The 16,465-nt window shown below is 40.0% G+C and overlaps 1 protein-coding gene across 3 annotated transcripts in view; it reads left to right on the forward strand.

Annotated features, from left to right (window-relative positions):
- The window catches only part of foxp2 (forkhead box P2), a 96,556-nt gene extending 82,184 nt beyond the window's left edge, over positions 1–14,372 (forward strand). For 2 of the 3 annotated variants that reach the window (XM_043237879.1, XM_043237878.1), the window contains 7 exons: positions 1,405–1,615; positions 2,136–2,212; positions 2,341–2,442; positions 4,331–4,452; positions 4,543–4,612; positions 5,260–5,471; positions 10,759–14,372. In XM_043237879.1, the coding sequence (XP_043093814.1) occupies positions 1,405–1,615; positions 2,136–2,212; positions 2,341–2,442; positions 4,331–4,452; positions 4,543–4,612; positions 5,260–5,471; positions 10,759–10,903 (939 nt within the window). In that variant the 3' untranslated portion in view covers positions 10,904–14,372. The remainder of the gene's footprint in view (positions 1–1,404; positions 1,616–2,135; positions 2,213–2,340; positions 2,443–4,330; positions 4,453–4,542; positions 4,613–5,259; positions 5,472–10,758) is intronic. The other variant, XM_043237880.1, reaches the window with a different exon arrangement.
- Positions 14,373–16,465: the final 2,093 nt, after the last annotated feature.

A 16,465-nucleotide genomic window follows, 5' to 3' on the forward strand; every position in this document is an offset into this window, starting at 1 on the left:
GGAGAGGGGAGGAAAATCTTGTCTTAACATTTTAAATATACATGCCGCACGCTCTCTATCCGTTTCCCCGCTCGCTCACTACTGATAGGATTTATTATGAAGTGCTTTTTTGCTGTGTTTGACAGTGTATCAGAACCTTTTTAGAGGAGTAGTGTGTAATTACGGGCTGATGTGGTGGTTTGGCCGCAATGAGAAGGATATTAAGAGAGACAATCCACAAATCTAGTGCCGTGACCCGGCCCCTGACAAATTATACAATGTATTATATGCATCAAACTGCATTTTTGCAAGCAAGGACAAAGATGGGAATACAAATGGCAATGCATTTAGCATAAACACTTTATTTGCCTTCAGTATAACAAAGCTAGTTTTATATTATTTTTGTAACAGTGACAAAAAAAGTATCTTTGAAACTGAATATTTGTTGTAGAAAATGTCAGCATTTATTTTATTCTATTGCATTTGTTTTGTATAATGGGCAACAATTAATTTTTCGTAGTAAGACCAGGAACACCTTTACAAGTAATAGGGGTCTATTTTTATTTCTTATTGACTTTAAGACGGAAGTATTTACTTAGCATGTAATGTAATGTCAACAACACAACCGTTTACCCTTTTGTTAAGGCATCCCTCTGGTAGACAGTGCGTCTCTGGCATTAATTTCCCTTCGAGGTCTTAGTTCCAGTCGTTAGCCAGGATACAACATTCCCCTAGAGGAGTCATTGATTTCTCACGAAGTGGTATAGTGCGTGCCACTCTGTGTGTTGGCATTATCTCATTATCGTTAAGTGGAGCTATAATTGTCTATAGAGCAGCCGCCGGAGAATAGCCGGCTTGACATTTCATCGTATTTATCAACACGTGCCACAAACGATTGTTGATGTCCAACCGGCGGTCGTTTTCAATTCCGACAGCACCGGAATTCCGCCTGCCAAATCACAATTAAAGCAATTTGGTTTGAATATGTAATGATGTCATTGCCATTTGAAGGAGTTAACGGCGAGACTATAGGTCAGGGTGAAATTTTTCACTCGGGTGAAAAAAGTGGAGGTGCATATCGATTCAAAAAAAAAACTGACTGTGTTTGGGTGGTAAGACAGGAAGAGAGCGAGATGGATCACTAGCGAGGCACCAGGTTATGGCAGGAAGCCAGGTGATGTTCTTCTCACCGCGTGTGTGTTTTGCATCCAGGGAGCTCTTATGGGGTAGAGATGGGCCGGGATAACTCGCAGCCTGATCATTAGATAATCTTTAACAGCGTGCTCTAATTAGAATTCTTATGATACAATTTCATCCTGTAATTAGTGCAGATTGGCTGCTTCCTCCTTTGCTTATTAGGGGAAACACAGCTGTAGGAATGAGCCAGCACTCGTTTAAATCCCTCTCTCTCTCTCTCTTCTACAGCTGAATCTCGTCTCCAGCGTCACCATGTCAAAGAACCTCCCGTCTGTCTCACCCCCCAACTTACCTCAGACGCCCACCACGCCCACCGCTCCAGTCACGCCCCTTTCCCAGATGCCCCAGGTGCCCAACGTTCTCAGCCCCGCCAACGTCCCCAGCATGGGCGCCATGCGCAGACGCCACACCGACAAATACTCCATGCCCTTGTCTTCAGGTTTGCGGATGCTTTTTTTTTTTTTTTTTTTTTTTTTTTCCTTTTTGGTTCGCTTTATGCAAATCAGGCTAAAATCAAATCATCAATATTCAATGCATTTTAATTACAGGCAAATATGAAATGATGCAATATTCAAGAAGGCGATGCATGTAAAAACATCTTGTTTGATGTTTATATTTACTGGTCTTCCGCAAGTGTTGGAGCAGCGGGGAAGACATGAATTATTCAAACACATACAAAATATCGACGCGGGCTCTAATTTCACGAGCGTGTTAATGTTTAAGATTTCTCCAGAGAGAGATTAATTAAAAATGTATTTAGTTGGACATGTAAAATGCTGATTTGAAGTGTCCCCCACCCCCCCACCACCCCCTAACTCGCCTCTCGTTTTAATTTGATAAAATCCTGAATGAATTCCTGGCGGAGACACGTTTAGCAATTATCCCAGGTGGCGACACTTGGGTGTATTTATTTATTTTTTTATTTATCTGCTGCTTTCTTTATTTATTTTTCTCCTCAGAGATCGCCCCAAACTACGAATTTTACAAGAACGCAGACGTCAGGCCGCCGTTTACTTATGCAACCCTCATCAGGCAGGTGAGTGGGAAATAAATTAGCTTTAGCCTGATTAGATTGTAATTAATTGCTGCTTGAATTAAATCTGGGTGAGAGCGCCTCGACGCACTCTAGTTTCTAACGTGCCGCTTAATGGCATCTCATCGCAGGCTATCATGGAGTCAAGTGACATGCAGCTAACGCTCAACGAGATCTACAGCTGGTTCACACGCACCTTCGCCTACTTCAGACGCAACGCCGCCACCTGGAAGGTAAGCTGCTACGGAGGCCTGCGAGGGACGTGGGCCCATTAAAAGCAATCGCGCCTCTTTTTAACCCGCCTCCTGAAAAGGACGAATTCTCTCTTTATCTCGCTCTCGCTCGCTCTCTCTGTGACAAGTGAAAGAATAATTCAGCCTCTGATATCGTTTTCTAATTTGGTGCAATTAATAGCCGAGTCTTGACGGGGAGGTGTGCGCTCTGACGCGCTAATTACTAACCAGCCACTCAATCATCAGCACCTTTTGTTAGACGTGGCGTATTACTGCTTTCTCAGTGTCTCCTTTTCATTTTTTCTCCCTCCCCACCCTGCATATTATTGGTTAATTAGTTTGAAAGATGGCTGTTTGCCTTGTAGACGCACTCCGCTACATCGCTTTTCTTGTTGTTGTTGATGTCGGCCGAGGCTTCGCACACACTATAACTCATGCGGCGAGACAAAAAGCTAAAGAGAACAAGACAAATGGAGAGAGGGGTTAAGACCCGCTTGGCTTTAAAGCGCTAATGCCCTTGTCATCCAGGAAACACACTTTATTTCCCAGTACAAAAGGCCTCATTTGTATCTCTGTCCCAACAAATACATTGTCAGGCGGGGGATGAAAAGAAAAGGAGGATACAATAAAAACCATCCTCTATTTTTAGACAGGAGAGCGCGGTGCGTGTCGATAAGATACACGGCCGTTTTTTCCCTTTCTATTTTAACTCCGACGCAGGTCCTCTCAAAGGCTTCTCCAGCTCTCATCAGCATGCGAAGCATTTCCCAGCACTAGATTTAGCAAAGTGAATTAATTTGGATTTGGCTTGCTAATGATGCTGGTGTATGATTACAGCTCCACAAGGGTGTGCAATAGCTCCCCGTACAGATGCATGCTGGGCCACGACTCATTTACTGCCGGAGCGCGTGTTTGGAGATGCACGGCTGAACGTTTTTAGGCATTTTATGGCCTTGTAGCCGCATATGCATCCCTGTTTCCAGCTGTCTTCGCTTCCGTCCTTATCAACTCCATATTTTAATCTGGTCCTGACTGGAACAAAGAGGCAAAGCAGGGGCTTTCGGCATATTCGGGTCCCTCCTTCTACAATAGCGGAGCAGGAATTTCCATTCGGAGCCTCCCTGCTCTTTTGTGAGGGCCCGGGCACGGCCGGCTGGTGACGGGCTTGTCATTTGATTAACAGAGAGAATTTTTAAAAAGGAATGAAAGGTGATTTAATATCTGTGCTTGGTCTCATCAGCTCAGCTTGGGGATCGAGCTCTCAGCCCCGCCAGCTTATTAGTTATAACTATATAGCATGCATAATAAAACTGCTCATTTGCTCATTAATATTAAAATTATCATATTCAGAGCCATGGGCATTAAGATCAATCAAATCCTGGGATTTTCAGGTCAGATGCGAGATCTGCTTATGAGGGGTTTTTTTCCTCTCCCTTTTCTTAGAGCAAAAAAACACCCGCCCCTCAAATAAAACATGAAAAAAATGTAATATGAGCAAAGGTTATTATTTGGCTTCTTTGCTACATGTTTTAATTAGATTCTTTTATGGCGACGTACAATACTTGCCACATTTCGTTATTTTTTATTCATGCTTCTTGATTATGAAAGAGTGTTTATGGGTCATTTTGATCAATTGAATAAATATATTTTTGGAATTTTAATTATTGCTTGATTTTCTTTTTCCCTTTTAATTCATAGACCCAAAACATCTATTACAGCCATTAATCTTTAAATAACAGCCATAATATGTTACAACAACAACAGTATTTAGCAATGGATAATAGTCTGTGTAAAAAAGTAATATTTTTTTACAATAAAATGCACTGATAAATCATGCGCGTGTACATGCACTCATTAAAAACTTTTTGTATTTCTGCATGTTTAACAGAACGCGGTGCGACACAACCTCAGCCTGCACAAGTGTTTCGTCCGGGTGGAGAACGTGAAGGGCGCCGTGTGGACTGTGGATGAAATGGAATATCAGAAACGCAGGTCTCAGAAGATAACAGGGTACACACACACACAATGTTAATGGTTTTCAGATGCTGTTACATTCAGTTTAGTACAAAAAAAATTCAACATTTGTTTTGTTTTGTTCAGGAGCCCAACGCTGGTCAAGAACTTGCCATCCAGTCTGGGTTATGGGGCAGCTCTCAACGCCAGCTTACAGGTAGTGTGTGTGTGTGCGTGTGTGTGTGTGTGTGTGAGAGGTTGGCACAGTCAGTGAGAGTCTAGAAGGACACCGTGTGGTAGAGGCAGGTACCTTCTCTGCCAGCCTGGCCTCAGATTGATAGCAGCCTGTGCAAATGCGAGGGCATAATCATTAATATTTATCCAAACTGTCATAAATGATTTGGCTTCGCAGTGTCGGCCAGCGAGGTGCTCGTGGCAAAAACTTTAAAATTTAATTACTGTATATAACTTTAATGTGCAGGAGGCAAAAATGTCAGGAGTCTTTTTTTTGAGGTAAAGTTTTGGATGGTTTCATTATCATGTGGATGCTCGGGCTTTCTTTATTCGCTGTTCATTTGAGGCCTGTCTTGTAAGGTGAAGAGATTGTTTTTGCAACCTCGAAACTTTCCCGTTGTTTTTTTTCCTGCCACTTTGTGGCAGTTCTCATCTGTTTTTATCATACTGATTCTTCAGCAATAATTCAGAAGTAACTCGATAAAAAAGAGGAGATAATCTGGAACGAGCTGGAAGCCGTGTGCTGTGACATGCCGACTGCTGAAAAGGCTTGAAAATGCTTGAGTATAACTATTCCCTCTCTCTCTCTCCCTCTCTCTCTCTCTCTCTCTCTCTCTCTTTCTCTTGTAGGCTGCGTTGGCGGAGACCTCTTTGCCGTTGCTGGGTAATCCAGGCTTGATGAATAGCGCGTCAGGTATGATGGGGGCTAGTCCTCCAGGACTGATGAGCGGCAGCCCGACCGGCCTATTACAGGGCACCACGCATGAAGACCTCAATGGCACACTAGATCACCTGGACACTAACGGACACAGCAGTCCCGGATACTCCCCACAGACCCAACTGTGAGTTCTCACACACACACACACACACACACATATATATATACACGTGCATTTGTACTTAAACTGGCACACTAACCTTTATAATTTGATGTATTTTTAGCAGGGCTTTATTTCAATAAATAGGATATGATTGGATCATGAAAAATAGGCTATTTTATTAGCTATATTATTTTTATTATTAATGTTATATTACACTTTTTTTTTAATTTTAATTCAGGTACATCATCACATGATAAATTTGGATTTTATTTTGCTTTTAATATCCTAAAAATTATTATAGAAAGAAAATATAAATAATTATTTATAAAGTAGTTTCACGATGCTCCTAAATTGTTTAAATTAAATTCTTTCATTTCTAAATTCATTACTAAACTAAACTCACTCGCACACGGTCCGTCCAGTTTTATTTCAAAATATGTCATTTCATGCAAATAAATTGGGGCTATTCATAAAAAATAAAAAGCTATTCATTAAAACAAATAATAAATGTTAAGGGAACATGTTCGAAAATATATATAAGGCTAGATTTTTGTTGCAAAAAAAATTATATTGTACTTTCGCAGTAATAAAATTATTATTTATTAATTCCGATTTTTTTTTTGTATTGAACTAGCCTCGGTGTAAGTATTACCAAGGTTCCTAAATTACGTTTCAATTACATATGCATACAAAAAATAATAATAATCTAGACCTGAAGGTTAAGTGTACATTTGGTTCTTGGATTACAGCTCTTACCTATAAATAGGTAAGAAGTAAAGGCTGTCATAATTATAGATTCCCTTGTAATTACCCCACTGTCCGCATCGGAGAGGTTTAGATGTTATATTTTATGCAAGACCGTTCCTATTAATATTTAGCAGCTAACTATATCATTAATTACTTTAAAATCTTTGCCTTTCCATCTTTTTTAATGGCTCAGAGAGAGAAAGAAGGAGACAGAGAGAGAGAGAGAGAGAGAGAGAGAGAGAGAGCATGGGCTGATGAAAGATTAATGCGGTGCCGGTCGGAGGAATGGTGATATAGAACATGTGCTCGCCCTAATCAGTGATGTCACTCATGCTGGATGGCTGTGTTTACCGAGCCAAAGATAGTAGCACGAGCGTTAAGGGCAGCAGGAAGTGTGTCGCGCGCCATCAGACCCGCACACACACACATTTCACGCATTTTCGCGCGCAGAGTTGCTAATGCTAACCCAAAGACCCTATTAGCTAAAAAAACCACACTGCGCTCTGGAAATGTGTGTTAATATGAGTGTGTTTGATTCAGAAGTGGGACAGTAGCGTGAAGTGGGCCAAATCTGAGATCCAGACAGAATCCCTGTGTATTCACTCCCTCAGGTTATTTAACTTTTAATAACGGACAGTTAAGTCTGGTGTTTTTAGACACCCCCCCCCCCTCTCTCTTTTTTTCTCCCTCTCTCTTTCTGCCTGTCCGTCTGTCATATTTTTTCTTTCTTTCTGGCCGAAGCGTTAAAACATAAATGCTGAATAAAGGTGAAGTCCCTGTTACATGACCTCTACATGCTCAAAAATGGAAGAAATATGTTTTGTGAGTGGCTTTTTCGGCGCTGCATTTAATAATGAAGAGGCTAAAGAGGACAACATATTCACATTTAGTCTCCTGAGAAACAGAACAATTACACTTACCTTCCTCCACGTTGCATTAATGGCAGCAGCACATGTATGATTTTTGACGTGACCCGTTTCTGTATTTTGTTTAGAGGGAGAAAAGACGCAATAGCTTGCTTTCATGCAAGCCGAATACATATATAATCGAATGAAATATGAAATTAAACTTAATAATATATATATTTTTAAATGCCCTTATTATCAAGTGAATTTTGAATTAATACAATTTTTATTTCTTGGATTGTTAATCCATTGCTTACTCTGAAATATGTCAAAATTGGTTAAATATTGCTAATATTCCTTAATTTATTTAGGGAATGAGCAGTCCTTATTAAAAAATAATAATAATAATAATGGGCAGACGTTATTAAAAAAATGTTTAGTGCCAAAAGCTGCAATTATTCAGTGTGTGTATAAATAAAAAAAAAAATATATATATATATATATATATATATATGATATATATATATATATATATATATATATATATATATATAAAATGTCTGAATCTTAATTTATTAGAAATAGAGAAATAGAAACACATCCTATTTGTTACATAAATAGACCAGTCAGAATCAAGCATTCCAGTGAACCGTGTAATAAACTTTTTTTAAACACTATTAAACCCACACACTTGCACAAACATACTTTAAATTGGTAGTGTTTGCAGTAATAGTTGTCTCTGATTATTTTGGGCATGGGACGAGTCTTTGCTCGAGCGCTGTGCCAGTGTCTACAGACAAAAACACACACGCACACACACACACACACACACACACACACAGACACAGAGACTGGCACAGACTTCGGCTCCAGATTTTCTCATGCCAGCCTCTCATTAAACACAAAATGACTCATCCTGACATCTTAATACAGTGGAGAAGGGACGGCAAGGACTAATCATTTCTCTCTTCCTCTCTCCTTCCTCCTCCGACCTCACAAGCATGCCGCTGATTTATAATTAATGCAAATGAAAGCTGTAAGCCATGCTTCTTCACATTAGGAGTAAAGGCCTGTGTCGAGCTTAATGGCCAGTGGAACGTCGGACGGATCGGGATCATTTGTCTCGTCGTAATATCTTTAAGTATATCTGTTTGTTATTGTACGATAAATGTGGCCTGCGGAACATTAGGTGAGCGTTGACGGTCAACGGTGTCTTTTATAGCCCTATCAAACATTATTAGGACAAAATAATTGTTTACTAACATTATAGCTTCCATTTTATGGCTCCGGTGTCAGTAAAATTAGACCTAATAAACGAAATATGGGTAATTACAACGACAGAATCACAGATGAACACACTATGTCCTGATTGATCACAAAATAGATTTCATTATTGTCATGGTTAAGATTGCAAAGAAATGGAGAATTAACAAATATATGTAAAAATTACAGTTACAAAAATTGCACAAAAAATTAAGAAAACTACGAAAAAGAATTTAAGTAATGAGCAAAATATCAAGACAAATTAAAACAAAATATTATTCTAATACGACAAAACACTATTTTGAGATGGCAAAATACATGTCTGGGATTATTTTAGCACCATTTCCATTGTAAAAATGTCAGGGAAAACATCTTTTATAGTACCATTCGGTTACAATGACAAAATAGATGATTGCAAACATTTATATAATGTTTTATGGCTAACATGCCTGTTAAATGATAAGAAGGAGCGGAAATTCCAATAACGAATCCCATAAACCTGTGAAAATGATATGAAACTGTCAAATTAGTAAAAAAATGTAAAAAAAAAAAAACTAGCAACGTCCAATAGGCATGCCAACGAGAGCGTATCTTTACTCAAGATTACATTGTCCGACGACCAGATGCCATTGTGCTTGAATTAATTGCTTTAATAAAGGAAGGAGAACTTTTTAATTCGCATTCGCAGGTATTTCTTGAGGGTGTGAAATACATCATTGTGGCGGTCCGGCGTAGTCGGCCCTTTCTCTACCAGCGCACGTAGCCCGAGTACAGGAGACAGAAACATCCCGGCGCTTCCACATCTGAATATTAATCTATTTTGCTATAAATATTAAAGTAATCTGTACCTTTTAAAATTCTTTTCATATTCAAAGTTCCCCGTGCCATTGATGAGCCCGACCCAGGAGAGAGCAGCCAGACACGGCCTAATACAGAGACTAGTTGATAAGGATTCCTCTCTCTCTCTCTCTCTCTCTCTCTCTCTCTCTCTCTCTCTCCAGTCCAGCGGGATTTCCTGATGCATCCGACGTGTCAGAAATAATTAGGTTTTGTCAGATTTATCATGGTAGCACAAACCTCTCTCCCTGCCAAGGGCCCGAGATCATGTTAAGCCTTGTTTGTGTATGACAGAGTTATTATTCTTGTTAGTAGCCCTACTTCCGCCCTCGTTTCAGCATCTCACCAAACCACTCTGTGTTTTTTTTTTTTTTTTTTTTTTTTTTTTTTTACCATTTTTTCCCTACATTTATTGACAGTCGGTAAAGATATTCATCCATTTGGAGTTAAAAACATGGATCATGGTGTCCGAGGCAACTGGCAGTCTGAAGTTGATTAATGGTGGAGTCTAGCTGCAGGTTGTCTCCTCACTTGAGAAGTGCCACCACGGCCCCTGCATATTAACGAAGGCCTGCACTTTCTATTAACAAGATAAAAAAAAAAAAAAAAAAAAAACTCCACTCTACCCCCCACCCAACAAACCCCCTCTTTGCTCCAGGGGCGAGAGGATGAGAAATTCTCCATTATTTATAATGGGGCTGCAGCTACTCCTTTTTTCCCTTTTAAATAGCAGGTGCCATCAGTAAACTTCTCAGCGGCGAGCATATTTTACTGTCAACGGTTTCACGTTTCCACACGCGCTTCATTAATCGGGGTTTAATTGCTGTTAACGCTTTTTTGCGACTTTGAAAACATGGACATCTTGAGTTAAGAGTGCCGTGTTGAATGCGTATAATCTTTTTTGCATGCTTGATGAGTTACGGTTTTTTCACTCTTTTTTTTTTCATTCCATTACGGTTTTGTTATTAGATCTTAGATTTGCTTTTCCTATAGACTACGAAGCCTATAGCTAGCTTATTGTGATACTTGATTCTGATTGGTCAGTCAGTTTTTTTTGTTTTCAAATATTTTTATTGCTAGGCAAACTATATAATAGCAGCTACATTTCTATATAGCTGTACTAGTTTCATGTCTCTTTCTTCTCGTTTAAGAAATATAATTTGAATCATAACTTAATAAATATAACTTAAATCATATTTAATGTCCTTTAAATCTCGTTTGGTCATTTTTGTTTGTTGTTATTATTAAAACTGTTATTGTTCTATTATATTTCAAGTAAATGCAGTTCTTTTGAACTCTCTATTCATCAAAGAAACCTGGAAAAAATGTATCCAATGTTTCCAAAGAAATATTAAGCAGAACAGCAGCTGTTTTCAGCATTAATAAGTAACGTTTTGAGTGCAAAATTAGCATATAAGAATGATTTATGAGGAAAACGAGTAAAAAAAAATGAATTATACTATATATATATATTTATATATGTGTGTGTGTGTATGTATATATATATATATATAAATTGGAACAGTTATTTTACATTGTATTGATATTTCATATTATTGTACTGTATTTTTTGTTCTTTTACGCGTTTGACCAGATCTTTTCTTTGGCTCATACAGGCCTCCAATTCACGTCAAGGAGGAGCCACTAAACATGGATGACGAGGACTGTCCAATGTCATTGGTGACCACAGCCAATCACAGCCCTGAGCTGGATGATGACCGGGAGCTTGAGGAGGGCAACCTATCGGAGGATCTGGAATGACTATTTTGCCCCACCCCTCCGCTGGGGCTCTGCCCCTTTCAGGCCCCGCCCCTCAACTAATCCACAACCACCGCGAACGCAAAAAGACTGGACGCAGCAGGCGGGAGTATTTATTTAGCATGCATCTGGAGACTGGCCCGAAGAAAATCTATAGCGCAGATCTTTAGGGACCACAGATGGACAGACACGAGACGTCTGCTGTTTAAAAACAAACATAAAAGGAAGAACAAAAGGACAAGATTTCATTCGAATCAGCTCGGCCACCTCACACAACGAACACGAGGCTCATGGACCGAAAAAAGACAGAAGTGAAACGGGAGCGAGTCCGTTTTGTAGAAAGCCAACGGCCACATATACTGCCAAAAAAAAAAAAAAAGAAGTTTTAAGTTTGTGAATATCCAAGCCACAGTAGTCGTCGGTGTTAGATGCAATTGCTGGTTCAATTCAAGTTGTTGCTCTGTTATTTTTTGCACATGAGTAGTATCAAAAATTAGTGTCACTGCCTGTATGTCGACAAAATTTTAAAAAGGAAAAAAAGCTGTTTTTCGTTGTTGTTGTTAATTTGTTTTCGCCCCCCTCCCCCCGCCCTCCATCATTTCGTTCTTCCCCGCGACGTAGCTTACGTTCATTTCGAGTCATGTTTGCGGCACCACCAACTGTAAATGGCATTTCTTAAAATCACATCGGTAACACAACCAAGGTATCAAGACTGTTGCAGCCATCCAAAAAAAAAACAAAAAAAACAAACAAAAAAAAAATCGTACACAAAGTAGGTCTCGGGTCTCACTAGCTCCGTTTCTGCTGAAAACGTGAAATGTGATTCAGTCGCAACTGCTACGAGCACCACGCTGAGAGGAAAAACACAAAAGAAAAAGATGCGTTTCTGCATATTCTTCTAGTCTCTTTACCTCCTTGTTCTAAAGCTTTGTCTACCTGCAAAGAGTCACAGGCAACAGCTAGAAACCAAAGCCAACACTATCAACGGCCAATAGCTTAGACAGAAGCCGCTAGCCTCTTTGGTCAGTGACTTTAACTAGTACAAAGAGAAGTTTTTTTTTTTCCACTAACTACCTTCGAATAACCTCTGGGATTGTCTCCTTTAGCCCTGTACAAAGAGAAAACGATTTTGATGTAATTTGATCGACAGACGGAGCGCTCGCTCTGGCCTCGTCATAAAACGGGAAGACCTCGATTCAGCGACCGTCACGCGGTCCGGGTAGAGCGAGAGAGCAGCTATAAATGGATCACGACCAAATCAACCATTTGTGGAAGTGCAGAAAACGTTACTTTTTGTATTCCTTCTTTTTTTTTTATTATTATTAATGTTATCGTTATGATTTGCGTAAGCCATCTCGTCATGGTTTTTACTAGTGAAATGTACTGTTCATTGTGACTGTCCAACGTTGTCATGTCTTATATCCGTCAGTTTCTTCAGAGCCGAAACCGAAAATATAGTAACCAAACTTTAAGATATCTAGTGAAGCCAAAAAAGTCATGATTTCAAGTCGATATGAAATGATGTGGCTTGGTTATATCGTAAAAAGCAAACAACGGAGCCATGACCGGAAGAGGACGAATCCTTTTCCAGCTGACGTTTGCTTTGCTCCATTGATTCAGACTCATTGTATAATTCATGGCTATATAGACACAGCTCGTGTTGGATCATGGGAAGGTTCGCGGTTAGACCATGTATGGTGTATAAGTAGCAACCGGTTATTTGAGGTGAAACGCTTTGATTTGAACGTTGCTGATGTCATCGAGGAAAAGCGGTTGTTGCTTTAAAGTTTGCTTCTGTTTTCAGTCAAACCAAAGTTATACAGACTTCTGCCTCTTCTTATACAGCGGATGGAGATGAAAATAACGCAAAGCCTGTTTCCTTTTCTTCTCTCTCTCTCTCTCTCTCTCTCTCTCTTTGATTGTTCTCTAATGCAGAAAACCCATTTGAAACGGATAACTGCTTTGTGTTGTAACCGATAATGTCAAAGTTTGTCTCTCTGTGTGTGTGAAACATACTGTGCAGTTGTTCCCGTTTCGTGCCAAACCCAAGGGTTGGCTGCTAGTTTTAGCACACCAACACACACACACACACACACACACACTCTAATAAGACAGCGAAGCTGGATCCAGGAACAAAGCGTATCCCTTATCCTTTGCTGGAGTCAGCAAATTGACTTGAAGATGACATTCATAATAATTTTATGGCACCAAATATAAGGACGCAGCGTCTTTGAATAAGAAGATACAAAAAGGGTTCTCCCACTTATCCAAAAAAGGCTTCTACCTCTTCACAACGCGAAAAAAATGGCAGATTGCACGAATCGTTAGAACGCCACCACACATTTTCCGCCCGATTCACGCAGGACGTCGCCAAAAGCGCCAGTTTACATTCCCAAAGGCAGATGTGGAAGGTTTGCATTGAACTAGTTTGTCCTCAGAACATTTGTAGAATGAATATGTAAAAATACCTGTAAGGGGATATTGTGTTATTAAAAAAATGCATGTCTAAATTCATTTGGTGGACTGGAAATAAGAATTAATAAACACGTATAATAAAACATCAGGATGATGTTGATGATGATGATGTTGATGGACTTAAGTGCATAAAGTGTGCATACCTCAGCTATACTGTTTCGGGGGGGATGATGATGATGATGATGAAGATGATCAACAAAAGAAACTCTCAGCCACAGAATGCATATTACCTGTAGAGTTTGCATGGGTTTTGTAAAAACATTTTAAAAAAATGTCTAAAATAGTTGCTTGCACATAATACCAGAAGAACCTCCTGATCGGCAATCTCCTCCAATAGATTTTAGGATTGTCTGGGTTTTTTTCTGGGATGATTTTGTCTGTATTTTGATAATTGTGCATATTATGTAAAAAGATACAAAAAAATGTTGGTGGACCCATGAATTTACCAGACATTTTTTTTCTAAGCTAAAAAGATCAGTGTTTTTTTTCCTCCTGAATTTCATGAATTTTTACTGTTCTCTCATTGCTTGCTAAGAATAGCAAACCTGCTTTTCCTGCATCTGCGTTGCGTAGCTGTAAGGCTTTTCCTAATGTGTGTATTTATTGCTTGTACCTCTGTGCATACGTTCTGAAGCATTACGTCTGGCAGTTGAGTCATGTATCCTTTCTAATAACTATCATTCTCCGGGAATATGATCCCCTATGTATACAGTAAATTGGGACTGTAGCAAAAAAACAAAAAAAAAAAAAAAAAAACATGTTTATGTAATTGGTGAATACCTTTTGGTTGTTTTTGACTTTTCGTTTGGTTTCGTTTCCTTCGATTCGAGACTGCTTTTTGATACTTTTCATTACCGTGTACTGTGTCCATATGTTACGGATTTCTGCGAGAGTAGAGGTCACGATTGAGAACTGTAACGGCCGTCATTATTTTCTGTATTCATGGCTTTTCACTGCTGAATAAAATAAAGGACCAAAACTAGGATTTGAAAAGCAACTGTCTACCTCCAACATCAGGGAGTTCTTACTTTTTTTTTTTTTGTACACATATATCTTTTATTCTACAAAGACGCAGCCTGTGGAAATGGGGCTGCATTATGCTTTTATGCAACGTTGAGGAATTCGTCGCAGGAACTCAAAAAACAGCTCGGAAAAGAGAGGCGGGAAAAAACAATAAAACTTTAATAGCCGACTTACATGGCTTTGTTCCGGCTCTCGGCGCCTCGAGTGTTGTTTAGAAGAAGAGGGGAGAGGAGCCGCCCATGCAGCCAGAGGTGCGCGTAATGGACGCGGCCCTTGTTCTCCGTCCTCGGCTTTGATCTGAGGAGAGCTTGGCCCGCCGCAGCTCGCTTGAAAAGGCTATTTGGGAAGCGGCCTGGTCCTCTGAGGGGGGAATCGGCACATCTTCGTGCGCATTTGCTACGTTTTGGCCCCCCGTTGAGCTGCAGCGTGTTTACTTTAACGCTGAAAGCGCGGCGTGAGCGACTGGTTTATTTCCCAGAAATAATGCAGAGCGTCTGGATAGCCGAGTCGCTGATGTCCTTTGTCAGTGACGTTTTTATACTTGGTAACCAATTTATAATAATATTATTATTAAACCATCTCCAAACCATGCAAAACTGCCTTACCCTTAAAAGATCAACGTTTAAAAGTCATGCTTTGAATGGTCTGTACAAGTTAGTGTAGGAGAAAGGAGCCTTAAAGTATTCAAAATGCAGGCCTGCACGAGTTTGTCAGATTTGGAGATGTTAAGCACTTGTCACCGGATTCTCTGCGGTGAATGGGTGCCGTCGTAACGAGAGACCTGATAAAAGCATCGCGGCGCGTCAATGAATGTCTTCCGAAGTTAAAAAAACGCAGATTTGTGAGAAACAAATCCGTCAAGTCGTGCTAATCAGGGTTGCCAGGTTTTCACAACAAAACCCGTCCAATTGCTACTCGAAAGAGCATTTCGATTGGGCTCCCGAGGTAAAAGAAAATCACTTTCTGGGCAGTAAAATACACGTTTTTGGTAGGGTTCCACTAGTTAACGTCAAGATTTAGGGGCTAAATATCATGTTATTGGAAAAACTACCCATGGCAACAGTGTTAAAGTCCTGTGGAAAATCCTGTGCACTTGGCAACACTGGTTTTAACCTTAAACAGTCACTTCTGGCAAAAATAAGAGTCCCTTAATCTGTAATAATTCCTCCAGTGCAAAAGTCTATCCCTTTTATGAAAATCCACCAGCATATTTGTTTAGGACTCTTTCAGACTGTAAAAGGAGCTTGATCCGCGTGTATTTCTCTCCTGATTCAGCCAAGATCACTTTTTATAAACTTTTTAGCAATTTTATAAACCGGAAACAACTTACGAAAAAGTCAGGATGTGAATTGTCGCAGCTGTTCGGACTCCCGTTCTGACGGCACCCATTCACTGCAGAGCACGCATTGGTGAGCAGTTGACGTAACGCTAAATATCCCAACATCTTTTCTGAAGAAAAACAAAAGCATCCATATCTCGGTTGGCCTCATACGCTGAATAAATCTTAAGCAAATTTATATTTTTTAAAGCGTTCCTTTAATACTGAACCCAAAATCCGCACCGTACCTTTAAGACAAATACGCGCGTGCGTTAAAAGATCTTATTTCTTATCCCGGTTTTACTCTGATCAAACAAATGAACCCTTTTCCCAAAGAGACGGCACGTTTCGCTCAGGGTCAGCTCAGACAGATGTGATTTAACCTCATTTCTGCCTTTGAAATTGAAATGCGTTTGACCACGAATTGGCAAGAAAATTGTAAGAGGCGCGCAAAATAGTAAAAGCAAACTTGTCAAAGTCACGAGCAGGTGCCCGGGCGGGTCGTGATTGAACCCAACTCCCTCGTGTGACCCCGGCGCTCATTTTCATGCATAACAGTTTTATCTTTTACTGACGGGCCGCTCCGTCAGTGGCCCTTTTACTCTGACGGGATTCGGCTTCACCACAAAGACCGAGCTAACAGGCCCCCGAGACAGGTCCTCCACTGGTCACTGAGAAGAATTCCTATTTTTTTTAGGTTTTCTCCGAATCGAAACCGGTTTGCTGCAGTTACCCCGGCACTTTCTGTG

The sequence above is a fragment of the Puntigrus tetrazona genome, chromosome 4 (genome assembly GCF_018831695.1).
Source record: "Puntigrus tetrazona isolate hp1 chromosome 4, ASM1883169v1, whole genome shotgun sequence".
NCBI lineage: Eukaryota > Metazoa > Chordata > Actinopteri > Cypriniformes > Cyprinidae > Puntigrus > Puntigrus tetrazona.